Below are 27,521 nucleotides of genomic sequence, written 5' to 3' on the forward strand. Positions count from 1 at the left end.
ATACACAAGAGGTGACGAGATAAAATTACAATTTCCTGTCTTCAGTGTGCATAACTTCTCAGCCCGAAAGTTGCATCGTAAGTCCTCACTCCCTATGAGAATCATGTGTGACAAGTTTTCTGTGGTAACTAGGGAAGGGTGAAACCAATTTTTTAAACAGTTTAATCGTTTCTTTACCTCTAACTTTAGCAAACTAGATTAATCTCATTTTCATATATAAGTTTTGCAGCTTTGCCTACTGATTGGCTCTTGGCTTTCTAATGTCTGAGGGTGCGAGCCTACTCCCGCTGGAGTCCACGAGTGCTTTGGCCATCCATTTGAGTGAGTGCAGGCGTCCCATGTCTTTCCAGGACTGTCAATTTAGGTGATAAAAATAGAACTGCTATTGTTCACAGAGCCTAACTCTTGCCCTTCACTCCCGGTAAGTCAAACAATACACATCACCTTGTAGGATCAGGCCCATGATGTCCAAATCACAAGTTGTTGATCTATCAGATTAGATGAAGAATCTAACCGCTAAAGCAATGAGCCACACCCCATAGCTCTTAACACAGAAAGTCCTCTTGTTTCAGGCTTCACAGCATGCTACAGGAATTGATACAATATGAGTAATAATTGTCAGTGTGAATGGCAAAACTGCTGCTACCAGTTGTCTCTCTCACTGCAAGGCCCTGGCTTGCAAGCCATAAGCCACTCCTGACGTCAATAACAGCAGCAATGACACAAGCAACACAGGAACTGACCAAAGCTGATGCTCTTATCAGATCTGCACTGTACTTGTGCACTGACAGAACATACAGCAAAGGATGATACAGACCTTGCCCAGTGAGCACAGACAGACAAGCAAGGGCAGTGAATTTCCCTTAGGAAGGGGAGAGAGTACTATTGTTAAGGCAATAGGAACAAGATGGCCCCCTCACCATGCAGGGCCAGCTCCTTGAGGATTTGGGTCCACCGGATAGCTTTCACCAACACTCCATTTGCATGGAAACAGCACTGGGAGGAACACTGACATTTCTTATACCTTCAGCAAGCTGAGTGCCCAGAGAGCTGCAAAGACACTACCACTCAGGAATAGAACCCAGGCCTAGCAGAGCCCCGAGAGGCTAATATTCCCATAGTACCACCAGGAGGCTATGTAGAGACATGGTCAGGGCTTACTGTGATCAGTAGGTTCTGGAAGCTGTATCCTCCATGAGGTCCAGAGTGACAGTACACTGCTGCCCTCTGATTGGCTAAAAGGCTCTACTTAACCTCAAGGGTTGCTCCACGAAGTTGTCTGGACAACCACACAGACTCACCTCACCTGACTCTAGCCTGATTTTGACCCAATTCCTACCTCTTAAATCCAGCCTGGTAGTGCCTGTTTCTGACCCTGGCTCTTATTTATGGCACTTGGCTTTGAAATTCCTTCATATCTGGCATATCCTGTCCCTGGTGAGCAGATCTCACAGGGCAAGACCACCCATCCCCAGTCCCTTACCTCTCTGGCTTTGGCTTCATTGGTGTGCAGCCACGGTTACTGGCCTGCTTACAGACATCTCACACGCGGTGTCATTCATCTCCCGATACATAGAGTCCTGCTATGAAAGCTGATTCTCCAAATTCACCCCATACAAAAGCTAGAGGTGAATCCTACAGCCCAAGTGCCTCCAGAATTCCCACCCAAAGCAGGGAGAGCTTAGAGTGATCAGGTTCAGGCCCCTCCCTAGTAAAAAAGGTTGGAAATGCTGCATTAGCTGAGGGGAAAAAAGCTCTAGCTGCAATGGTGAGGTGGGATGAATGACGGCCAGACTCAGGCATGATGCCAGATCGTTAGAATGGGAGACTGAAGTCCTATGAAGGAAAGCAGCAGGATACTCATGTCCTGTGTCTTTAAACCTGCCCCAGGAAGTTATGTGGCAGGGTGAGTGGAAAAGGTGAAACAGAGAGAGAGACAGAGACACATGAAAAAAAACAGCTTAAGTCACATAAAATGACATAAAGGGCTATTTACAATGTTATGCAATTATAATACGTAACCCCTTTTTCCTCCCCAGGTTACTCAGGAGCAGGTCACACTCACAGGTGTGCCTGGGCACCTGATGGTTTAAACATAAAAGGAGATCCTGAGCACCCCAGTGGTGATGTTGTTTAGTTGGGGATTCCCCATCCACCTCCTTGCTGCAGTCCCTGGCTCATAAAGAACATACAATGGCGGTGCTTCCACCTGGCTGGCCCTGTACACACTTAATGGTGTGCCTTGGGAGCCTCCAGGAATAAAATTATTCCAGCAATGATCTGGATCTAACTCCCGAACAACAATTACAAATTATAAATAATATACATCTAATGGATTACATTAGAATGAACACACCTTTATTTAATAACTTAAAAAAACAGGGTTTAACAGATTAACAGTGAATACAATTAATAAAGTACACAGAAATAATTGGAACTTATCTAGCTGGCATTTGCACTGCCACCATCTATCCCACTCCAGAGTGTGCTCTCCTCTGGACTCAGAGTCCCAGGCACTTGCGTGGGCGCACTTGAAGGTCTGCAGTTGGAGTTGAGGTTCTCTGTAGGTTGTGTGTGTCTTAGTCCAAACTGTGCAGCCAGCTGCAAACTCCCTGTGCCACTGGAGCAGGCTCCACCAAATGCCAGCAACTCTGGTTCACTGGGCTGGACACTCTGCCTCTCTTTGGACCCAGAGTTAGTTTCTCTGAGGTCTGTCCCAGGCAGCACTTTCCTAAAGAGCCCATTTACTTACAGCCTCTTCCTGTGTGCTGGTTTTTGTGTAGTCCTCCTCAGCCACAGGTGTAGCCAGAGTCTCTTCCCTCTAGGGCAATTAGCAGCCTTCTAGATCCATGCATCACAGACTTTCAGTCCCAAGCTGTAGCCACAAAACAACAGCTCCTGGACTGGATATAAGGTTCTTCCACAGGAGTCTGGCTCCCTTCTCCCAAAATGGAGAACCCCAGACTCCTGAGACCTTCTCCTCTCAACATGCCCAAACAAGCTCTCTCTTCCTGGTTTCCTCAAGGGCTCATGGGAGTTGTAGTCTCTAGGGCTAGATTGCAGCACACAGGATCCTCCCAGAAAAAGTCAGAGGCACCTTTAGTAAGGGGAGTACAATATAGACACTAAATGATGAACAAAACTAAGCAAAACCCTGCTTATAGGGTGACACTTCCCCAGAGTCACTCCCCTCGATTTCAGACCCCTCCAAGCAATATTTCGAGTCACGTTTCCTCCCCTGTGGGGAGGGACATTAAACATGGATCATTAAAGCATCATCATCGCCAAGTTCACTCAAGTGATTGTTAACACACCGAGGCAACCGAAGAGTGTCCAGGGTACAAGTCAATTTATAAGAGGTGCAACCAGTGTGCTGCCAGGCCTCCGTGCCTAGGACAGACCTCGCACCTCACACCGCTCTGCCCTGGCCGTTCTCTTCTGGGGACGTATTAAAATGGCTGGCTGATGCCCGACCCAGCAAAGCATTGGCCAGGCAGGAAGCTGAGGTTGTCTCTGCTTCCAGAACTAACAGGACCTGAGAGAAAGTCAGCCGCACCCTCCTGAAAACCACTGAAAAGCTGCTACCAGAAAGGAACCAAACGGGGACAAGGCAGGAGAAAATGAGCCATTGTGCATGAAGCTGAACAAGAGGGTCGCTGTCCTCCGGCATCCCCAACTAACAGCTGTCAGGTGAGGCAGCCTGGACAGCCCAGCCTGTGTCAAGGCAGTAAACAGGTCCCTGCAGGAGAGAGCTTCAGTGGGAAAAAGTGGGTCCAAAACCAGCAGCTTTTCAAAGAGCCATAAACTGGAAAAAGCCACCAGGCGTTAAAACACCCCTATAGACAGGGGACAAATCTAGCCTCTGTAGTCAACCAGCTGCCAGCACAAATAGGTGAGCATCAAAGCCCATCCCCCAGCATGATGGAGGAGAGAGATGGCAGGGGATGTCCAGACCAGTAGGGAGTCGGAGTACAGCCCCACTGACCAGACCAGAGACCAAAGACTGCCACTCGGCTGACTAAATCCCTGACCCCCCGGCACATTTCATCCAGGAAGAACAAAGCAGGGCACATCCAGGGGAAAGTATTCTAAAAAATGGCAACTCTGCCTCTGTATCCAGCCCCCACAGTCCAGATTCAGTAGCCAGGGCCACAGTACTGGGCAAGTCACGTCGCCTCTCTGTGCCTCAGTTCCCCATCTGCGCAATGGGGTAATAGCCCTGCCTTGCCTCCCAGAAGAGTTGTGAGAATAAATGCTTTAAACATCACATGTTTTTTTGATACGGTGGTGATGGGGGCATGTATTAATACCTTAGACCTTGGCAGAAGCAGGAAGCTTGAGTGGAGAAAGCGTCAACCGCTGTGGGTCTGAATGACTCACAAAAAGGACAGAAGCCAACTGTAGCCATTTGACTGACAAGGACAGGTTGCATCCTGGTTCCTGATGCTTCGATAGATAATCCAGCCACTGCACGAGACAGTAACTAAGCCTCACCACACCATCCTGAGCAAGGTAAAAATTTGAAGAGCTTCATGTGCTGTAAAACAGCCTCAAAGGGAAGCAGGGTATTGAAATGCATTTCCACCAGCAGGACGTAGTTCTGGGTCTCGCAAGCCAACGAGGCCCAAGGGACCAGAAAATGATGCACATGAGTCAGCTGATCCAAAGAGAGAAAGTTCTCTTTTCACTTTCAGTTTCATGCGGCTTGTCCATGAACCTCATATGACACCCTGGATACTCTGACTCCGGGAGACTACATGTTAGGCATTCTCAGATGTCGTTTTCCCAACTGGGCTCCAGATATGGTAGGCTAGAGAGGTGAGAGGAAATTTAAAATCTCTCTCTCTCTCTCTCTCCTGCCCTTAGAAAGGGGCCAGGGAAATGTTTTTAGTCTTAGCCAACAGGAACAGAGATCTAATTTGTCTCTGCTCCAAACAGCTCACTTAACATAAAAGCAAAGTTATGTTTGTCCACACAAAAGAGCAACCACATCAACTATGTGCACCAGGCAGCTCATTTCATGATTTTCCTGGAATAAAATCTCTCACAGGTGGTTTTGGGCATCACAGTGCTGGAAAGTTGGGTTAGCAAACAATTCTAAAGCTGTCGAGGATGGAAAACTGCCAGGTGCTAAGTTAACCCATCTAATAAATATCTGCCACAAACTACAAAAATCCTGAAGAAATGTATGCAAAGGTCTTTCTTGAACACAAAGTTCTACTCCTCTCCAAAAATCACATATATTGGAATAACTGGATGAATTTAATCTCTCAAGAAACACAAAGAGCTCGTAGGGCTACGTCTACACTACAGGGTTTTGCCGGCAGAGAGTATGCTAATGAAGTGCTCGTTAGCATTTGTTATGCTGTCGTTAGCATATTCTCTGCCCGAGGCTTTTTGCACAAGAGGTTTTTGTGCAAAAACTAGCAGTGTAGACTGATCTGTTTTGTACAAAAACTCCCTTTTGCACAAGATCTGTATACCTCCTTTTTGAGGCATAAGGATCTTGCGCAAAAGTGAGTTTTTGCACAAAACGGATCCATCTACACTGCTTGTTTTTGCATAAAAACCTCTTGCGCCAAAAACCTCGGGCAGAAAATATGCTAATGACAGTGCAACAAATGCTAATGAGTGCTTCATTATCATACTCTCTGCTGGCAAAACCCTGTAGTGTAGTGTAGCCAGGGACACTAAGGAAAATTAAGGTGAACTAACTACAGGAAACATTCCTGAATGTTAATTTGAATTAACTAAAAGATGTAAATGTAAGGTGGATTTATTAAATTGCATTAGATCCCCTATGTGGACACACTCATTCAAAATTAAAGTGATCTTATTTAATTTATTTCTAAATGAGAGTGTCCACACAGACAATTTATGCAGGGGTGGCCAACCAGTTAGGCTATGTCTACACTACAAGGTTTTTCCAGGATACCAGAGGTATCCTGGAAAAACTCCGCAGCATCCAAGAACGCATCCACTTTTTCGGATTAGTTTCTGAAAAAACTGGCGCTTTCTTTCGGAAGCCCCGTATTCATCATTTTATGAGGAATAAGGGCTCTTCTGAAAGAGGAGGTTTTCCCCACATTTGGCCCTGTGTAGATGGGCCAAATATCGGAAACGCCTCTTCTGAAAAAAGAACCGGAAAAAGGTACACAAATTGCAGTTTGCAACTTGCGTACCTTTTTCTGAAAAAGAACTGCAGTGTAGACATAGCATTAGAGAGTAAGAGCCAAAATAGCTGTGGATAGTAGTGCAAAGAGCCATGTAGTATATATTTATTTTTATATATCTATATATCTATAGATATAGATATAGATAGTACACAAAATATAGAGATAAAAATAACATTACAGGCCATTTCGGACGAGAGCCTTTCCTCAGCTGTGTTCACAAAGTGCTGTTTTAACAAACAAGTTGTTATTTCAAAGTTTTGTTCCAGAAGATGTTTAAAATGTAACATTCATTCCAAAGGACCCCAAAGTTCCAAGGCTGGGTGGAACTCAGAGAATGACAAAATAAATCTGTCGACATCTTCGTGAGAGCAAGTTGCAAGTCCAAAAATGTCGTCAACATACCTCAGGAAGAGATTCCCCCCAACCCCCCCACTCTAACCCAATGCCCTCCCCCTCCCCCGGAGCCAGGCACCTCCAGCCCCCCCCGCTCTAACCCAATGCCCTCCCCCTCTCCCAGAGCCAGGCACTGCCAGCCCTCCTGCTCTAACCCAATCCCTCTCCTCTCCCCCAGAGCCAGGCACCCTCAACTTCTCCCTCCCAGCTTTAATCCAATGCCCCTTCCCTCTCCCAGAGTCAGGCAGCCCCAGATTCTTTTACTGACACCCTGGGTCTCACCGGAGACTCTGCCACATGCCTTTTCCTCCAGGCGCTGGGGCGCGTGGCAAGAGCGGCCGTGAACTTTCCAGGCACATGGCTCCAAAAGACAGTCGAATGGTCCCTTGAAGGCAGGGGCCGCCGCCCCCTCTCCACAGGCCAGACAATTTTGTATTTTAAAAAAGCTGGCTGGCTGGCAATTTAACATGGGAAAACGAGGTTATGTCCGGGAAAACCCGGATGTATGGTAACCCTAACTCATAAGAGCCACATTTCTATGAGCAAAGAGCCGCATGCAGCTCGAGAGCTGCGGGTTGGCCACCCCTGGATTAGAGATCGATCTAATTAGAAATGAACCCACCACCACTGCACTCAGGAAGATGAAAACAATGATCAGAGACAACTTGAAAGGAGAAGCAGCTTCACAGAGTGGAAGAGGGAAAATACTCTAACACAGGCGTGGCCCAGCTGAGCCTGAGATGGAGCCACAGTTTACCAATGCATGTAGCCAAAGAGCCGCAGTGATTTGTCGGCAGTCCCCGTCAGGTGCCTCCTCTCCCATCTCCAGCATCTTTTGCCCACCAGTAGCCCCACCGATCAGCTCCTCCTCTTCCTTCCCCGCACCTCCTGCCCACTGCAGGCACCTGTTTCATGGCCCTCAGGAGGCTCTGTGGGAGAGGGAAGGAGCAAAGGTGCACTATGTTTGGAGGAGGAGGTGGAGCCAGGAGTTGAGCACTGGAAAGTTGGCACCTGTCGCTGCATCCCCGGAGTCAGTGTCTGAGCAAGGACCCGTGTATTAACTTCAGAAGAGCCACAGGTTGGCCACCCCTGCTCTAACATGTAGCATCACGTGGATGCCATCCATGAAGGTGCAATACATTGTGTCTTTCATATCTGGTGTGCCACTAACGGCCTCCAGTAGATTGTGGCCCTGCTCCCGAGAGCTGATCTGTACCAGGAGCCCACCTGTACCTGATCAATTTCATATCGACTTAGAGCAGGCATCACAACCTATGTGATGTGCACATTCGACTACAGGATCAGGGTCTATGTAATTAGCATATACTGATCTCATCATCTCATGGGCTTTGTCTACACTGCAAGGTTTTTGCACAAGAAGCTTTTTACGGAAGAGATCTTCTGCAAAAATGTCTTGTGCAAAAGCACGTCCACACATTGCAAAAGTGATACGCTTTTGTGCAAGAGAGCAAGAAACCGCTGTAGAGTGTCCACACACACCTTTTGGTGCAAGAGCAGTAGCGCAAAAAGGAGTTTTTCCTTGTGGGGAGAGGAATAACTCTACCAGCAAAAGCCCTCTGTCCTGTCAATTTACTAATTTTTTTTTTTTGCGCAAAAACACGCTTGAGGTGTGGACGCTCCGCAGGTTGACCGTTTTTGCGCAAAACCCCTGTAGTGTAAACATAGCCATGATTAATCTTCCCTGTATCCATTTTAAAAAACAAAACAGATGTTTAAAGATTAAAACAATAGGGTTATGTCTACACTTGCGGCTTCTTGCGCGAGTAATAGGCAAATGAGGCTAAGCGTGGAATATCGCTGAGCCTCATTTGCATACCTAATGAGCCACCATTTTTTTCAGAAGAGGCTCTTGTGCAAGAAGGAGTGTCTACACTGCCCCTTCTTGCGCAAGAAAAACCCTCTTGCGCAATGCCGTTACACCTATTACTTTTCAGGAAGAATGGCATTGCACAAGAGGGTTTTTCTTGCACAAGAAGGGGCAGTGTAGATGCTCCTTCTTGCACAAGAGCCTCATCTGAAAAAAATGGTGGCTCATTAGGTATGCAAATGAGGCTCGGCAATATTCCACACTTAGCCTCATTTGCCTATTACTCGCGCAAGAAGCCACGAGTGTAGACAGCCTAGATGTGTGTGCGGGAACCCTTTTATCACAAGGCTGGGAAGGGTGGCTGCTGTACAGACTTCAATGATTTATCCATTTCCTTGGATTTTTATACCCTTTTTTAAATGACGGCTTTTTAAAAGGTGAACCCGCACCCCTCACTTTACAGAAATAACACCCGTTCACAGATTAATTCAGCTTGTTGCCAGATGTCTTTCTAAACCGAATGAAACCCTTCGGATGAGACAAAAACTACAGCAGGCAACCAAACATGTATTTGATGCCTGGCCCAGTGGGAGTAGTGTGCCCAGACCAGAAGAACCTGAGCTTTTTGTTCAGACTCCATTTGTTTTGAGTATGTGGCTCATTGCACAGAAGTGGGAACTACCCCATCCCACAGATAATAACAACGCACCTTGCAAACGGAAGTTTGCTGTGTTATTGAGAATATGAATTCACAATCCAGCGTGCACCCTTCCAAACACACAAAGCTCTTCAGCCACAGTCTGTTTGCTTCCTATAGAGCCATCAGAACCCTAACCCCTCATGCTACAGATTCAGCAGAATCCCAGAAATCGCTTTATGCACAGACCCCATGGCAGTGACGCCTGCAGAAACTGACCGGAATCCAGCAAATCACTCTCCGCTAGACCCAGTGGAATCTTAGGATCACAAACTGCATCCAGTGATGACCACTATCGTTTGATCCTGTGGGATCAGAGTGAGCCCTCCGACAGAGATCCAGTGGCTGTAAAGGCAATGACCTTCCACTGATTCTGTGTATTTCCCAGGGAGCATTAGCCCTGAGAAACTGAGCCACCAACTAATCCCCATTAAATCTGAATCTGGAGAGTGGGGTTGTACTTATCACACAGGGAGCCTTCCCTGGAGTTGATTGTGCGCAGGAGAGGGGGTGTATGGTTTTTAGTGTCTTATGCCTGTTATTCCAAGGCTGGATGGTGTCCAGTGTATATATTTTATTCATGCTTTTGTGCACTGTCATGAAGTGTGTTAGGCATTATGAAGGTGCAACAGCATTTCCCAGGTTAAATCTACTCAAACATTTGCACTCAAAGCCCTGATTAGATCTCTCTGGTGTATGAATAACACAGTGTCTCCTCCCTAGATACGCAGCCCTCCTGTGGAACAAAAAGCAAGTTGCTGAAAATGTGCAAGTGAATTCTTAATCTGGGATGAGTGTTTCCAGTTCACAAGAGGAAAACGGGGCAGAGAAGTGGAGAAAGGACACAGGCTGGGAGGGCTGGGAGACGGGCTGAGGTCCAGGAGACTGAGCTGGCTGGGAGGAAGGGGAAATGATGCAAGCTGCTCTGTTTAACACTTCCCACTGTGGGCAGCAAATGTGCTAGCACTTATGCTCCTGTTTCTAAAGCTGGTCGGTGCCCTCGGGGTTGCTGCTGCAAGTGAAAAGCTCAGAGCGGCAGCCACTGGAACCGAGCATCTTCCTTAGAAGGCTTTCTCCATGGGGTGTGCAATATTTTGGCTCCATATCTCTCCTCTCTAATTACTGCCCTCCGCTCCTAATCACTCACACTGTGGGGCCCAGCTCCAGCATATACTCTGGGGTTTTTTGTTTGCAAAAGACAAGAAAATTCCCATTCCCTAAAACAAACCTTTTATTTAGAGTCAAGGTTCCTTAACTGCATTTCCTCAGAACAAGCTAAAAAGTAAAGTTCCTGTTACCTAGACCTGGGTTCTAGTCCCAGCTCTGCCACTGATCTGCTGCATGACCTTGGGCAAGTCACTGCCACGTCAGGCCTCAGTCCCCATCACCCTTCATCTATTTTGTCTAGTTAGATTATAAGCTCTTCAGGCAGGAACCGTCTCTCACAGTGTCCATCTCCGTCCCCTTATACGGCAGGGTCCAAACCTCAGATATGGCTTCTAGGTGCTACTGTAATATAAACAACTAGCACATTTACCCAGCTTTGCTTGGGTCCTTAACTCAATTAAGGGGGCTTTTTTTAGAAAATAAAAGGAAAATGTCCATGCTTTATTGAAATGACTGTATTTTTCCAAAAATACAGTGTTATTTTTAGGAAGTCAATATTTATTTTATATTTCTTAAAAAAAGGGTTTGTTAATATTTTTCCATTTAATTGTTTTTAATTATTTTTTAAATGGGAACTCCATTCAAGTGTATTTTTTCTTCATGCCTATAAACTCGTATCATTTGCTATATCATTTGCTAAATGGGCTTAAGTCAATGTGGTATGAAATAATGTTTTCTTCTAGCTTTCAAACTTTAAGCATTGATTTAGCTGTGCCAAAACAGAACACTACTCCAAATGTCTCCATTTGATCTCTTTTCTGATTGAGAAGCAATCCATTGCAGGTTCATCCTATTTTTCTGGCTCATCTTGGTTCAGTCCAGGGCCAAAGTAACTTAAATTTATTCAGGTACTGTTGTATTGCAACCCTCTCCCCGCACCCTCCTGGTTGGTCCTCAAGACAGGAGGTTGCAGGGGGAAATGTGTTGTGAGACAACAGGATGTGTAAGAAATGTAAGTGTGGGGGTGGAGTGCCCGTTAGGCCTTTAGTCCCTTAGGGAGGGATAAAGGCAGGGTTGGGAATGTGGAGGATATAAGGTAGGGCAGGGAATGTGGGGGGCTCAGGGCAGGGGGTTAGGGGTGCGGGAGCTGCAGGAGTCAGGGTTGTTGGGGTAAGAAGGGATTCAGAGTAGGGGACTGGGTGTTTGTTGGGGGGAAGGGGGTAGGAGCCACCACCTGTCCCCCAAGATTCGTACCAGGGCTGCTTGCTCTTCTCCTTCCTGTCCCTCTCAGGGAGTGAGCCCCTTTCACCTCAGCCAGCCTCTTTCACCCGCCTAACGATTTTGTCTCTTTTCTGTATGGTTTTATGAGCAATCCCTTTCCAGGCATATCCCATTTTCCTGGCACAACTGAACACTTATGTTGCTTTAAGTTATGACAAGAGGAAGCTGCCTACCAAATTTGGTGGTCGTACCTCTTACAATTTAGGAGGAGTGTTTGAACAAACAGACAGAATGACAGACAAACTCCCTAATGTATATAGTAGATAATAGGAACCATGCCCAATACAAGATCAACTTCCAAGCACCGGTATATCACCACCATTGCATCTAGCACGCCTGTTTTCACTTAAACACTCTCAGGATATGTCTACACTTGCACCCTCTTTCGAGAGAGGGATGCAAATGAAGACATTCGAAATTGCAAAGGAAGCCAGGATTTAAATATCCCGTGCTTCATTTGCATATTCATGTTATGGCACTATTTCAAAATAGCGCTATTTCGAAATAACAGACACCGTTACGACGTGGTTATTTTGAGAGAACACCCTTCTCTCGAAATAACTGGTAAACATCATTGTATGAGGAATAAGGGTTGTGCTGAAAGCCGAGGTGTAAGGCAGGTTGTTAATGCACAGTAGAGTATCATGAAAGAAGTGGGCTAAGGCCGGGAAAAGGAGCTGAGTCCTGGGTTTGGCAGGAATGTTACTTTAATTAATGAATTGTTTTAGCGTAAGAGCTAGAGGAAACAATACAGCTGAGCAACCTTAAGTCTCAGGGCTTGTCTGCAGGGGAGTTTACAGCATGGCACACCATGGTGTGAATCGGGTTGAGCAGCAGCACGTGGATGGACATTGCTACCGCACACAACGGTGCTCTGTTCCATTTCAAACAGCCGTCAGTCCAAGTGCGCGTGGCACTTTCAGAGCATTGTAGCAGGGTTCACATGGGATGTTACTGTGCAGCCAGCTCATATGCTGTAGTGTAGAGTCACAATCTGGGTGGCCGGCACTCAAGTCACATTCAAACAAGCCCTAGGCCAACTACATTTTTGAGGAACCCAGTATGGTGGCTGCATTCAAGAATGACTTACCTGCACAATTAGCTTATTATCTTTACTGGGTAGAATCCTGTAGGTGTAAACGCAATTGTGGAACCTGGAACAGATTGGAGGAAAGGCTGTTAGAACAAGTTTATGGGGAATCTTATCATAGCAACATTCCCTAGCAACAAAAATGGAACGGAGGACCCTAATACAGACTGATGACTTAGTAAGAACATAACACTGGCCATATTGGGTCAGACCATCTAGCTCAGTATCAGCTCTTCCCACAGCAGCCAGTGACAGATGCTTACAAGGGAAGAAACCGAACAGGACAATTACTGAGTGATCCATTCTCTGTCCTCAACTCCCTGGCAGCCAGAGATTTAGGGATACCCAGAGCAACTTGGCAAAGAACCATTGATGGACCCTATCCCCTCTATGGGCTTATCTAGTTCTTTTTTGAACCCAGTTATATTTGTAGCCTTCACAACATCCTGTGGCAATGAGTTCCACAGATTGTACAATGGGTGAAGAAGTACTGCCTTTTGTTTATTTGAAACCTTCTACCGGTTAATTTCAATGGAAGATCCCCGGTTCTTGTGTAATATGAAGAGATAAATAACACATCCCTAGTCACTTTCTCCACAGCAGTCATGATTTTATAGACCTCTATCAAATCCCCCATCGGTCGTCTCTTTTCTAAACTGAACAGCTCCCCCCCCCCCCTTTTTTTAAAGCTCTCCTCACGTGGAAGCTGTTCCATACCCCTACACATTTTGTTACCCTTCTCTGTACCTTTTCAAATTCTAATATCTCTTTTTTGAGACAGGAAGATCAGACTTCATGCAGTATTCAACGTGTCGGAGTACCATGATTTATATAATTGCATTATGATACTTTTTCTTTATTTCCTAATGGTGCCTAACATCATTAGCATTTTTGCCTGCCAGTGCATGTTGAGCAGTTTTCAGAGTAGTATCCGTGATGACTCCAAGATCTCTTTTCTGAGAGGAAACAGCTAATTTAGACCCCATCATTTTATGTAATCCTAGAATCTTACAAAACTAGAACTGGAAGGGACCTCGAGAGGTCAGCATGTCCAGTCCCCTGCCCTCACGGCAGGACCAAGCACTGACTAGATCATCCCTGACAGATGTCTTTATATGTATGGTTGGGATTCTGTTTTCTATTGTGCATTACTTTGCACAAGTGTTTCAAATATCTGATCATTTCCAGAGGATTTATTAGCATAATCCTACAGTGCTCTCTTCAGCATGTTGCAGATGTCACCTCAAAAAGCGATGGTAAACTCATCTGCAGAGCGATAACTCCCCTGCTAGTTAGAAAAAAAGAAAACAGCAACTTGTTCTGGCTGTCAGAACCAGGAAGGAATGGAAATGTGGAAATCCCAGACACTAGGCTAAATTCAGAGTTCAATGAGTAAATCAAAGGGTTGGCCTACACACAATCTTGCATTAAGACAACGAAATCATTGATTTAAATTAAATTGCAATAGGATATTTTTATTTTGAAGTGTCCCTACAGAGACCTGGCCTGAAATAACAATGGCTTTGAATTGAAACCCACTTATGCCACGTCTATATTTACCCGGAAGGTCAAAGAAAGATATTCAACTACAGCTAAGTCAATTGCCTATCTGGAATCGAGGTATCTTAATTCAATCTTTTCCTCCAGCTTCAGAGCAGGAGGTTGATGGGAACAAATGCTTTCGTCAACTTCCCTTACTCCTTGTGAAACGAGAAGTACCAGAGTCAACAGGGGCATCTTCCCACATTCGATTCAGCAGGTCTTTACTAAACCCACTAAATCAAATGCCAGAAGATTAACTGCCACAGCCGCAATCTGCTCACTAGTACAGATGTAGCCTTAGTTATTTTAGTGCAAGCAGACCAGCTATAAACCACACTTTCTTCTACCACCTCCCTAGCCTGGACAGTAAATCAAATTAGCCTTCCCCTGATTTTGCCTCACTCTGTGGCCTAAACTCATTCGTACCACATAGATGAGAACAGCACCTGACCCCTTTTTAAAGCAGGTGCCCAGTCTTTGTCCAACAAGAGGTTCATCAACAGCTTGTCAAGAGCTAGAAGTAAAACCTAATGGCAGAGTCATGTGGAATGTACCACCTTCCTCACCAGCTGTTGAGTTTTGCTGAGCTCCCATAATGCTTGGTGGGCTGCTCCCAGCACGGAGGAGAAATACATGCTTATTTACTTGCCAGTGGTTACAGATGTGATCCAACAGCACCTGCACAGCGCTGCATTAAACACACTCCACAAACTGGCCCTGTGCCAACCAAGGGTGCAGATTTCAACCCCATTTCCCTCAAAAACTAATCTCAGCCCCATTGTTGTATCCTTGGGTCAAAACCAATAAGGCTGCCCCTGCCGGATTTATGCACAAGCTGAGGGTGTGTCTACGCAGTAGGCCTTAACTTGAAATTAGCTACACAAATTGAGCTACGTCAATTGCGTATTGTATTTTGAAATAGCTTATTCTGAAATAGGGAGCATCTACACAGCACTTATTTCAAAATAAAACCCTCTTCCTCTGACTTCCCTTACTCCTTGTACAATGAGGGTTACAGGAGTTGGAGTAAGAAGTCCTCCAGCTTGACAGTATTTTGACACTACTTTGAAATAACTGCCTGCTGTGTAGACATGGACTAAGTTATTTCAGAATAGCGCTAGTTATTTTGAAATAGTCTTGCAGTGTAGACGTACCCTATGTAAGCTCCAGTTCAGGGCCTCAGATTATAAGGGGCCTCTAGATACAAACAAATTACTAAACGTCATTTTTTTTGGTAATGCTATGGGGCCTCTAAAACTTGACATAGCTGAGGGCCTCTGCATGTCCTAGTCCAGCCCTGTTTGCAGCACGTCCCTGAAGGGTCAGGACAGATGAGCAGTGGACCGCCTTCCAGAGGAGGACTGGCTGATGCATACAAATGTACTAGACTCCTTTGTGATTCGGGTTATATGTTTCTTCAAACTAGGCTTTTCTGAATCCCAGCAAGAGTGAGTGAGCAAGATTTCCTAGGTGTTATACTGCCTTGCATTTGGAGTCGGACTGAGCATAAAGCCAAGTTCCTTGTACATTGGGGTGAGATTTTCAATGCTGGCTACAGGAGTTAGCCACAGCGCTCCCTCTGAACCTGGGCTCTTTTAAGCAAGATGGAGCTGGATCGCCCTTCAGAGCCCAGCCCAACAGGTCTGGGGGCTCGTTGCAGAGTGATCTGAGGAGTTCACGCCCCTACCCGCATCTTCACGGAGCTCCCAGACCCAGCCGGGGCAGTTCCCCAGCTGATGTCAGTGCTCCTTGAATGTCAACGGAGTGATGACAGTTGACACGGGCTGGGGATCTCCCCCCCCAGGAGTGGAATTTGGTTTTGTTGTTATCTGACAGTGCGGAACTCTGCCACCACTTCCTCCTGAGATATGCAAAAAGGGGCTGAGGAGAGAACAGCGCTGTTTATGTCGCTGATGACAGAAAATTTGTGTGTGTGGAGATTATGAAACTGATAAACAAACCAGCTCAATGACTATCAGGCCATCAAAGCGCATTGGGCACACAATCAGAAGGCAGGCACCCGCAGCCAGAGGCTGTTGAGAAAGGGTGTTTAGAGATAGTTAACCAGAGGAACATCTACAGGGGAAGCTAACAAAGGGCTATCAGGGGATATATGAACAGTATAAGCAAAAGTGGTTCTCCCTGTGGGAATCGACCTTAGCAATCTCGTGACTGCCAGGGGAATGCCAGGAATCAAACAGTTGACTGGTATCTGCCATTTAGCTGCCTTGCTTTCTTATTAGACCGTCATCACTCTTAAGCTCTTAGCTCCTCAGCACTGGGACTGCGCCACAGCTTGGTCCCAGTTACTTTCATTTGTCACCTCCAAAGGTTCTCCATGAGGTGTTTCTTAGCACAGCCACTGCTGATCTTGGCCGTATTGATGGTATATGCAGCACCCATCAAAGCAATTTCCTGAGGCTAAATTTAACCCAACATGCTTCCTCATTTGTCTCTTAGCTCCCTCCCCTGCACCAGCTACTGAAGGCAAAAGAGGGAAAGGGGAATGGGTTTTTTTTTCCTCTCCTCTTTCAGTGTGGCTCAGGCCTTGTTGCAAATCAGAAGTGCTCTTTATTGTGTACATTATGGTAGCAGCTAGAGGGTCCAATGACATTCAGGACCTTTCTGTGCTAAGCACTGTATAGAAACCCTCTAGGAATTAAGCTGCTACCTGTGGACAGCTCACATGTGATACCCTCAGATACTGGAGAGATTTTCAAGGCGATTACAGCTCTGCTCCCCTTCCTTTGCATCATCACCAAGGACTTTTCATCCAGAGAGCTCCAAGTCACACAGGAAGTCAATATCATTATCTCCATTTTACAGATAGAGAAACTGAGGTACAAAGCTGGAAGGGACCTGCTCAACGTCACCTAGCAAAGCAGTGGCAGACCCAGGAATGGAACCCAGGGATTTCTGGAAAGGGCTTCCAAACTCATGCAGGAGTATTATGTCCCTGGTAACAGGATGCCTCCAAATCCTGTCAGGGCAGGCAGCTGATCTAGGCAACATTTGGGTTCCATTCCGGGTAATGGAACCTTTATTTTTTCTCTTGATAGAAGATAAATGCCACACCTCCATTAATATCTACAGTCCTGCTAGCTCAGCTGTCCCTATTCCTTTAAAAGGTGAATTCACAGGGCAACACCCCATGGATATCTTGTTTACGAGAGGTGCAAAATGCTCCGACACAATCCCTCTCCAACCTTAATTTGTTACATGTTTTAGGCTATTAAGACCTTGCCTGACTCTACAGATATTTTCCGAAGAAGTAGCCATGAGCGAGTTGAAGCAGTGGAAAGTATTTCTATAAATGTTCAGAAGCAACAAAGCTGAACAAAGATCTTCAGTTATTCCTGAGGTGGAGAGGACATCTTCCTCCCAAGGACTTTTCAGCATGGGGAATATGCTGCATGGCGTAGTCTCCAATAAGAGGCCAAAGGAGGTGGCAGCATGAAATGTCTTTAATTGGAGACGTCCTGGAAAGAGTGGCATTTTCTTTTGTCAGAAGGATCGAGTCCTCTTCATCCACTGTGTTCTAACTGGCTATAGAACCAACAGGAGATTCCATACTTGCCAATGCCTTCAGGTGTGGGAAGGGAAACTCCACCGCCTCCAAAACATTTGCTCTTTTTTACACCCAACACCCCTGCTTTCCCCACGTTCATTGCCCAGTGGAGGAGAGCAACATTGGTCCCTCCAGGTCTTGGTGCCTTTGTGTTTGGGACAAACACTCTAAGAGGTGCTAAGTCCTGCAAGGGAGCCTCTTCTGGGGTTTGCCTGGACGAGATCACTAAACGCTGCCTTTGCAGAGTTCTGACCCAGGATCTTTCAACTTGATATTCTTATTGATAAACTAGGCAAATATAACTTAGATAGGGCCACGATAAGGTGGGTGCATAATTGGCTGGATAACCGTAGTCAGAGAGTTGTTGTTAACGGTTCTAAATCCTGCTGGAAAGGGATAACAAGTGGAGTTCCTCAAGGGTCTGTTTCAGGACCCGTACTGTTCAATATCTTCATCAATGATGTAGATATTGGGATAGAGAGTACACTTATTAAGTTTGCAGATGATACCAAACTGGGTGGGGTTGCGACTTCTTTGGAGGATAGGGACATAATTCAAAATGACCTTAGCAAGTTAGAGAAATGGTCAGAGGTAAACAGGATGAGGTTTAATAAAGAGAAATGCAAAGTGCTCCACTTAGGAAGGAACAATCAGTTCCATACATACAAGATGGGAAGCGACTGTCTAGGAAGGAGCATGGCGGAAAGGGATCTAGGGGTCATAGTGGACCACAAGTTGAATATGAGTCAATAGTGTGATGCTGTTGCAAAAAAAGCAAATATGATTCTAGGTTGTATCAACAGGTGTGTTGTAAGCAAAACTCGTGAAGTCATTCTGCCGCTCTACTCTGCACTAGTTAGGCCTCAGCTGGAGTACTGTGTCCAGTTCTGGGCACCACATTTCAAGAAAGATGTGGAGAAATTGGAAAGGGTACAGAGAAGAGCGACAAGAATGATTAAAGGTTTAGAGAACATGACCTATGAAGCCAGGCTTCATGAACTGGGCTTAGTTGGGTTTAGTTTGGAAAAAAGAAGATTAAGGGGGGACATGATAGCGGTTTTCAAATATCTAAAAGGGTGTCACAAGGAGGAAGGAGAAAATTTGTTCCTCTTGGTTTCTGCGGACAGGACAAGGAGTAATGGGCTTAACGTGCAGCAGGGGAGGTTTAGATTGGACATTAGGAAAAAATTCCTAACTGTCAGGGTGGTCAAATATTGGAATAAATTGCCAAGGGAGGTGGTGGAATCTCCCTCTCTGGAGATATTTAAGAACAGGTTAGATAGACATCTGTCAGGGATGGTGTAGACGGAGCTTGATCCTGCCTTGAGGGCGGGGGGCTGGACTCGATGACCTCTCGAGGTCCCTTCCAGTCCTATTATTCTATGATTCTATGAACTTAGTGATTTCGCAGATATTATTAGTGCTGCTTTCGACTGGTACACACTATAGAGCCACCATGCTTAACTTGCAAGCAGAGATTTTCCTAGAAGGATCTTAAAGGAAAGGTATGCTGTTCTTAAATAAGGATACACAAGCAAAATACAGTCTTCCCTCCTCATCTGTTTGTGTGTTCCAGCATCTTAAACAAAAGCACACAAAGACAGAAGGCCCCTGTGGAGGGATATTACAGGTACAGCCACAGCTTACTGCTAAACCTTCTTTGAGTTCATGAGCTAGGTGATAATTCCAAATTGAGTTCCTTAAATGCAAAGCTCAGTAGTCATTTCTAGTTAATAAACAGGCAAACCAAGCATTCTAGTGACGCAAGAAGGAGAGTCACTCTGTCTCTTGCCTTTCATGGGCAATCAGATCACAAAGATCTGACTGCAGAACAGAGGATGGAAGTGTCTGCAAGAGGGGCAGTCACTGTGTATTTGCTCTTTGTACAATTTGTCTTCTAAGTTCTATTGTGCTGCTTCCAGAGCAAATAAGAGATAAAAGAATCATAGGACCCTAGAGTGGGCAGAGACCTCAGGAGGTCATCGAGTCCAACCCCTTGCTAAAAGCAGGACTAATCCCAACTAAATCATCCCAGCCAGTGTTGTGTCAAGCCAGGACTTAAAAACCTCTAGGGATGGAGATTCTACCACCTCCCCAGAGAACCCATTCCAGTGCTTCACCACCCTCCGAGTGAAATATCACCACCCTCCAGTGAAATAAGGGAAGGCTTATTACATAAGAACATAAGAACGGCCGTACTGGGTCAGACCAAAGGTCCATCTAGCCCAGTAGCCTGTCTGCCGACAGTGGCCAGCACCAGGTGCCCCAGAGAGGGTGGATCCAAGACAATGATCAAGTGATTTGTCTCCTGCCATCCTTCTCCAGCCTCTGACAAACAGACATACCTTTTAACCTGTCATTATTCAAATAATAATTTTCCTGCCACATTTCTCCAGGAAAATCACAATTTGGCTCAGCAGGATATACAATTATACAAGTCCACACTGTGGTTTTGAAGGAGCTGCTAGGGAACACTAGCTCTGGCTAAAGGATGACAGTTCTGCTTGGTGACAACTTTTGAAGTGTTGAAGTTTGTTTTCACTCCATATGATAAGCCCTTTAACATTTTTACAAAGCAGAATTGTGTCAAAATCTCTGCTTTTGTATCCAAAATATCAGGATTTTGATTTGAGTCTCTTTTTCTCTTGGCTAAGAAGACACACCAGAAGGCCCTGGAGCTCAGAAGTCATCCTGTTGAAAGCCTAATTGAAATGGATATGACTCCACAAACCATCTTAGCTTCAACCAATCATCTTGGTTGATTTAGTTGGGATTGGTCCTGCCTAGAGCAGGGGGCTGGATTTGATGACCTTCTGAGGTCTCTTCCAGCTCTATGGTTCTAAGATTCTATGATCTTCTCTCAATGAAAATATATGTAGTTGAAAATGTTCTGTACAGCTCCAGTTACATCAGAAGCACTTTCCCCTCAACACTAAGACACAGGGAATGGTTTGTTGTTATCACTTGAGCTGGGCGAACTGTTCCCAGTTAACTATTTATTCAGCATTTTTAGTCCCTGTTCTCTTTGTAAATTATCCACCAGCAGATTTGATTTTATAAATTGTCCCGGTAATCAACAATTGGGGTGTGAGACACTTTTTGGCTTATAATTTGCTTATGACCTGTCCACCCACGATGACTGTTTCAAGCCTTTTCTCCTCCTAATTTGCTACTTCTGCTACATGATGGTCATCAGAGTCACATGGCCTGAGATGTTCTAAAATGGGGGCTGACAGTTAGGTTCTTAGTTCTATATTTAGGCGCCTAAATAACAAGTGGCCTGAATTTCAAAAGTCCTGAACACCAAGCAGCTCACAGAGACTTCAGCACTTCTGAAACCCAGCGTATTTATGTAAGTATCTAAATATGGACTGAGGCGCCTGACTTCTAGCCCCCATTTTAGACAGCTTTCATCACCACGTTGTTTCTGTTCCCTGACACCTTGTCTCTTAGAACTCAGACAGGGCTTTCAAAGATGGCCGTGCAAACACGTCTGAGGGAAAACTGATGCAAATATGTGCAGGTGTCCAGTTCCTGCAAACAGTATTTCATTTGTGTGTGTGTTTGTGCACAGCAAATAAAAAGGGATCTTGCAAGTGCTCGTGAATAATCCAATTCCTGGCTTTTATTCCAAGTTATAGTTCAGGAACAGACTTTGGCACTAGCTCTAATTTATATGCAGACAACTCCCATCCCAGAGAGGTAAATGCTCCCTGTCTGCAGTCACCTATCCTCCCTCAGCTCCACATACACAAACACCCTGCCAAATGCTCCCTCCCCTCCATACGTTTACCCCTTCCCTTCTCACACATTATTGCCACCTCTCCACCCACCCACCCACACACACGTCTCTCACTGTGCAAACCCCTCCCTGTAGTGCTCCCATTCCAACATATGGGCTGTGGGACATGCTCTCCCCATGCACTCTTTCTTCTTTGTGTACTGTACTGTTCCCAGAGGCCGGAGCTCACGGGCAGACGGCTAGACCACAGTGTCCAGCAGCAGCACCTCTTTTTAGAACTGAGAATAATGTACTTTAAAGAGGAAGCAGCAGCAAGAAACCAGCTTGTTATTTGATTACAAAGAAAAACATTTTTTTTAAAGTCTGTTTCCAGCGGCTGTTGAAATGAAATGATTGTTAGGCTGAGGGTCCTAGCAGGTTAATATGATTCCTCCCAGGCTGACACTATCTTTGGATGGTTGAGACACAACAAACCTTGTGTCTTGGCAGGGGGTTACATGAGGTGACCCTGGTGGTCCCTGTTCACCCTAGGATTCTATGGCCACGGATGTCTTCCTCTGGCAAACATTAAAAAGTCTCGAACTCTGATCTCTCTTGCTGCCCCAACCCCCCGACTCCGAATGTACCAGCTGCACTCAGCCAAACAAATGCAGAGACACTGATCTCTCCAGTTCAGTCCCTCATCTTAATTCCAGCAGAAGGGTCTTGAAGGGAAATAGCTGCTAAGGACACAGGGATGTTCCCCCTGTTTCTACCCTCCTTAGTACCATGCATCCTCTGCAGAGCCATGTCTCTGTTCAGGCTGATCAGAACAGGTCCAGTGCTGGCCTCCAAAGCAACCCGCCTGTTTGCCATGCACCTGCTGGGCTGTCCCAGGCATTTACCAACTGACCTGGGGGGGGGGTCGAACATGCACAGAGCTGTGAGCAATCCAAGGGGACAGAGTGCCTGCTGGGCACCATGCTCACGGGAGGGTTTGTCCCCACTCCAGAGATAACAAGGCCCCATTCCTGAGCTCATTGATCCATGAAACATCCTTGGATTTTTGTCTCCTTTTAATGTGGGGTTTTGCCCCCCTCATTAGCGTGGTTTGGTCCACAACCCCCATCAGAAATGTGGGGGTTTCGTCCTCTCCATCACGCTCTGCAGCCAGACCAGGTTAAACCTACCACTTCCTAGGGTAGCACTTCCTAGTAGGTGGGCTGGCGGTGTCTCTGTGCTGGGGAGGAGGGAGAGGTCCTCACACGGGTGTGGGGGGGAGGGGGGGGCAGGAGCAGCTGAGCCACGCGCAAGGGAAAGGCCGTACTTACAGAAGACAGAGCGCATACGCCGAGGGGATCGACTCGCTGGCCCGCACGAGGAAGCCGCCATCCTTGCCCACTTTGGAGAGCAGGTCCTCGGCCTTCGCACGAGTGATGTTCCCGTGGTACCAGCACTGATCCATTGCCAGAGCTGGAGGAAACAGTAATGACAATCCAGAAGTCAGTGCTCAGGAACTGCCCGAGCTGTTTGTGTGTCTCAGTAACACTCAGCAGCTGCAGCTCACCAGCTTCCTGTTTCAATGGTACAGAGAGGGAAAGGAAACCAAGCTGAGGACAACTTCCTCAGCAATCAAACTGATCACAGTGAGCATGACAGGTTCCTCCAGCCTCCACTCCCCTTCAGTGTTGTAACACAAGCTGTTAACCACCTGTGTCTTCCCCCCCCCTCCCGTCATCGCGGCATCAGAGAGTCCCAGCCTGGGGGTACAAATCCGCTACCCCCTCTTGGGAGCAGCTCCATTGACTTCCCTGGAATTTCCTTTGATTTATAGCACTGTAATTCAGTGCTGAACCAGGGACTCCTTCTCCATCCCTCTCCTTTCTCACTTTCCCTGCCTCTGTCTCATGGTCAGGGCCCTAGCCTTCAGCCTGGGAGACCTGGATTCAGTTCCCAGACTTCCTGAGCATCCGTCTGCAAATCACTGAGGCTTGGTCTGCTCTTGAAAAGTAGATCCACCCAGCTATGTCACTCAGATGCGTGAAAAAGGCCACACCCTGCGCACCACAGTTAGGTCAACCCAACTCCGAGCATAGACATGGCTACGGCAATGGAAGAATTCCTCTGTTACCTACCTACCACCTCTTGGAGAGGCAGATTGCATTACTTCAGGGGTGGGAAATCATTTTTGCTGGGGGGGGGCACTTAATGGCTGCATCCCCAGAAGGGGCAGGGCTGGGGGTGAGCCTCCCCCCAGAGTTGTCTAGGGCTGGGGTCTTTGAAGTAAAAAGACAGCAAAGGGCTCGTGGCTCTTGGCCCAGCCGCTACCACATTGCCTGGAACTGCTGGCAGCCTCCTGGGGTTGCTGTGGCTATTTAAAAGGCCTGCGGCTCCGACTCCTGCCGGCATAGTGCTGCAACCAGGAGGTGTAAGCCATGTAAATAGGATCCTGCTGCCTGAGCCACTGCCTGGAAATTCAGTGGCACAGGCAGCAGGATATAAATAGAAAGCGGCCAGATGTAACCTGTGGGCCGAATTGAAAAGTTAGGTGGACTGATCTGGCCCCCAGGCTGCATCTTGTGCAGCCCTGTCTTACTTCCATGGAAAACCCCCTTCCATCAGCAGAGGAAGCATCTACACACCAGTAGCTCAGCTATGGCGCTGAAGAAGCTGTTGTGCAGACCACAGGTGAGCAACAATTTTCTTGGAGGAGTCACTCCACGAATTTTAGCAAGTCATCACGGGCTGCACATTTCTATTGTATGAAAGGAGGGGATGTGGGGTCCGGGAGGGAGTTTGGTGCAGGCGGGGGCTCCAGGATGGGGCAGGGGCATAAGAGGGGGTACAGGGTCTGGGAGGGAGTTTGGTGCAGGTGGGGGCTCCAGGCTGGGGCAGGGGCATAAGAGGGGGTACAGGGTCTGGGAGGGAGTTTGGTGCAGGTGGGGGCTCCAGGCTGGGGCAGGGGACTGGGGCATTAGAGGGGGTACAGAGTCTGGGAGTTTGGCGCACATCTTGCCCAGGAGCCCATGAAAACTGTTGGCCCCCAAGGAGGCAGCCAAAGTGCCACATGTGGCTCCAGAACCAAAAGTTGCTGAGTCCAACTCCTGTTCTAGTAGTTTCCTCAATTGCTGGGAGTCATGGCAGGCCAGACAGAAATATTAGCAGGGTGGATCTGGCTCCCAGGCCATATTTTGACCACCCGGGGTATAGACAGACCTTTAGCCTCTCTGTAACTCAGTTCCCCCTGTGTACAATTGGGATAACGGCACTAGCCAGCGTTAGAGGGTGGTAGGAGATAAACCCATTAAAGACTGTGAAACACTTTGAGATCTACAGATGAAACATGTTGTGTAAGTACTAGAGATTATTATTTCCCCTCTGACATACCCAGGACCCTCCAGGAGGATAAACAACCGGGTTATTACCATGGGCTTGCTGTCCCCAGAGTGCGCCTTTCTTACCTGCTGTATTGATGCTTTAATCTTCAGGAGAATGTGTCCTGAAAATCTGGCTGGGTGACACGTGGGACTTGTAAACTATGCCCAGCCTGCATGGAAACAAATCAGTCTTTGAGGCAAGCTTTGTTCTGAGATCCGGTGACCTCACTCCTCCCTCTGTGACACAGTGTCAGGCACACCAAAGGTAAGTCAGACTCTGGCTGCCCAAGGTGGGAGGGAACGGAGTCCCTTTGCACACGGAGAGGGAGACTAGTGCATTCACTTCCCTTTCTTTGTCTGTATATGGCTGTTTTAGGTTCCTGTCCTGACTCTGGGCTTACTTTAGGGATGTTAGAGTGTAATTGAATAGTTGTGCAACTGCATGACATTTTAGCGGTTACATTCAATAGTCCCTGGATGCATGGCCGGGTGTAATGTTGAAAACTCCTACTTTATAGGAATGAGTTACAGATAGCACTTTCTTATTGGTACGCTCATAAGGAAGTGCTACTGTACGAAACAGCTGCTAGCGACAGCACAATCTTACATGCAAGCAGTTCCCAACATTTCTGTTGAAAACAGCTCCCTGTAGGATTGTGGTCCTAGGGGCAGTTTCTGATTTCCAGAAATAAGAAATCGCTACTGTAAGAAACTCCTACTGGAAGTATCACTTTCATCTTTGCTGAATCCCGGTCTTCTATGGAACACTATTTTGGAAATTCTGATTTGAAAACAATGTAGGAGTCCACCAACAGTTGTTTACAAAGGATTACTCGAAACCAGTGTTTCTCAACCTTTTTTATAAAGTACCTCTTTTCCAAAAAAAGCATAAGTACCCCCAATACCTACAGTTTTCAAACACAATTTTGTTCCTACCATTGTAACACATTTGTTAAACAACTTAATCGTAGCCGAGTAGGAGTTGACATTTTTTTCATGTAAAAAGTAAAAAAAATAATAAAATGCTGTGAAATTTAAAACAAATTCAGTTGTCTCCAAATTTCAGTTGTGCTGAACTACCCCATCCCCAGACATGTCTCAAGTACCCCTAAGGGTACTTGTACCACTGGTTGAGAAACACAGCTCTAAACAAATAACACAAGTACACTTATAAATGCTTTTAATGAAAGTGTAAAAGGCTCTGTAAAAGTCCTGCAAAAATGCAAATATCATTGCTGGTCTGAACTCCAGGAATCTGCTAGACGTGAATCAGCCTTAGGCTACATCTACACTGCGCATTGTTGTGCAAGAAGATATGCATATGAGGCGCAGCGATGAATACCGCCACAGTTTATTTGCATACCTAATGAGCCATCACTTTTGTGAAAGGGGATTTTGCACAAGAAGGAGTGGTCTACACTGCTCCTTCTTGTGCAAAAAACTCCTCTTGCACAGGAGCTGTTCTGCTGCTTATTTTCAGGCAGAATGGTTCCTGTGCAAGAGGGGTTTTTGCAGAAGAAGGAGCAGTGTAGACAGCTCCTTCTTGTGCAAAACCCCCTTCCGCAAAATGGTGGCTCATTAGGTATGCAAATGAGGCACAGCAATATTCATCGCCACATCTCATTTGCATATCTTCTTGTGCAACAATGTGCAGTATAGACGTAGCCTTACGGTTTGAGAGGGTAGCAGTTTCTTATACTGCAGACTAAGTAACTGTTCCCCATAGGAATGTCCTACCTCCACTAGGACTTTCACACTGGTCCCTGTAGGAACGTGATACTTCCAGTATTTACTTACAGGAGCAGTTTCTTCTGCCCTCTTTAAATCCATTTTTTAAATTTTGGTGTTTTCCTTCCTCCCATTCCTTCTAACATTGCTCTCCAACCTTTTTAACTGCAAGATCACTTTTCCAGCGTAAGTACAATGAAAGATGTTCCTCAAACCGAAATACCCGTGCCCTCACTTCATTCCAGCCCCTTTTTGAGGCCCTGCCCCCCTCCTCTGTGGCCTCGCCATGCTCACTTCAGTCCTCTTTTTCTCCCAACCTCAATCACTTGCACCAGGCTTGGGTAAGGGTTTGGGGAGAAGACCCTGTGCTTGTGCCTATGGGTTTGGCGTGTAAAAGGGGCTCTGGTCTTAGACCAGGGTAGGACAATGCGTTCCAGGAGGGTCTTCGGGTTGCAAACTCTGGCACTGAGTTTGGGTGCAGGGGGACTCATATCTGTGGCAAGAGGTTGGGTGTAGGAGGAGGTTCAGGGCTGGGACAGGGGTTCAGGAAGCAGGCTCTGGCTGGCTCTGTTTAACTGTGATGGCTTCTGGTGCTTTCCCAGTGAGGTTAAGGCAGGCTTACTTTGGCCTGGGCCCTGTACCGCTCCTGAAAGCCCCTGGCATGATGCCATTTGGTGCCCCTCCTCTACAAGCACTGACCCCACAGATGCAAAATAATGAAAATGGGTTGCAGAGACGGGAATGCAGTGAGTCCCGGGAATAAGAGAAATGTGAGAATTATTATGAAATTTCATGTCCTGTCTTTAGCCCCCTTTTTACATTTTGAACCTCCTTTAAAATGCAATAAGCAAAAACAGATAGATAGAGAGGGCAGGGCAAAGTGCAGGGGCATCTGCAGCACAACTAAGCATGCTCAGTGCCTCTGAGGTAAATACATTATTTAAAAAATGTTCCAGCAAATAAAACAGCCCCCTTGCCATGGCCACTCTTCGACTCGTTCCTCGTCCCCACTG

The 27,521-nt window shown here is 46.5% G+C and overlaps 1 protein-coding gene across 4 annotated transcripts in view; it reads right to left on the reverse strand.

Moving 5' to 3' along the window:
* The window catches only part of INPP5D (inositol polyphosphate-5-phosphatase D), an 81,456-nt gene extending 56,414 nt beyond the window's left edge, over nt 1-25,042 (reverse strand). The window contains exons 1-3 of one of the 4 annotated variants that reach the window (XM_075937409.2): nt 24,865-25,042; nt 22,735-22,876; nt 12,573-12,636 (exon numbers count right to left, since the gene is read on the reverse strand). In XM_075937409.2, coding sequence (XP_075793524.2) covers nt 12,573-12,636; nt 22,735-22,868 — 198 coding nt within the window. In that variant the 5' untranslated portion in view covers nt 22,869-22,876; nt 24,865-25,042. Of the gene's footprint in view, nt 1-920; nt 3,042-12,572; nt 12,637-22,734; nt 22,997-24,864 lie in introns of those variants that run through there. The other 3 variants (XM_089780882.1, XM_014577481.4, XM_075937410.2) reach the window with 3 other exon arrangements.
* Between the last annotated feature and the right edge of the window lie 2,479 nt (nt 25,043-27,521).

The sequence above is a fragment of the Pelodiscus sinensis genome, chromosome 10 (genome assembly GCF_052426305.1).
Source record: "Pelodiscus sinensis isolate ZL-2025 chromosome 10, ASM5242630v1, whole genome shotgun sequence".
NCBI lineage: Eukaryota > Metazoa > Chordata > Testudines > Trionychidae > Pelodiscus > Pelodiscus sinensis.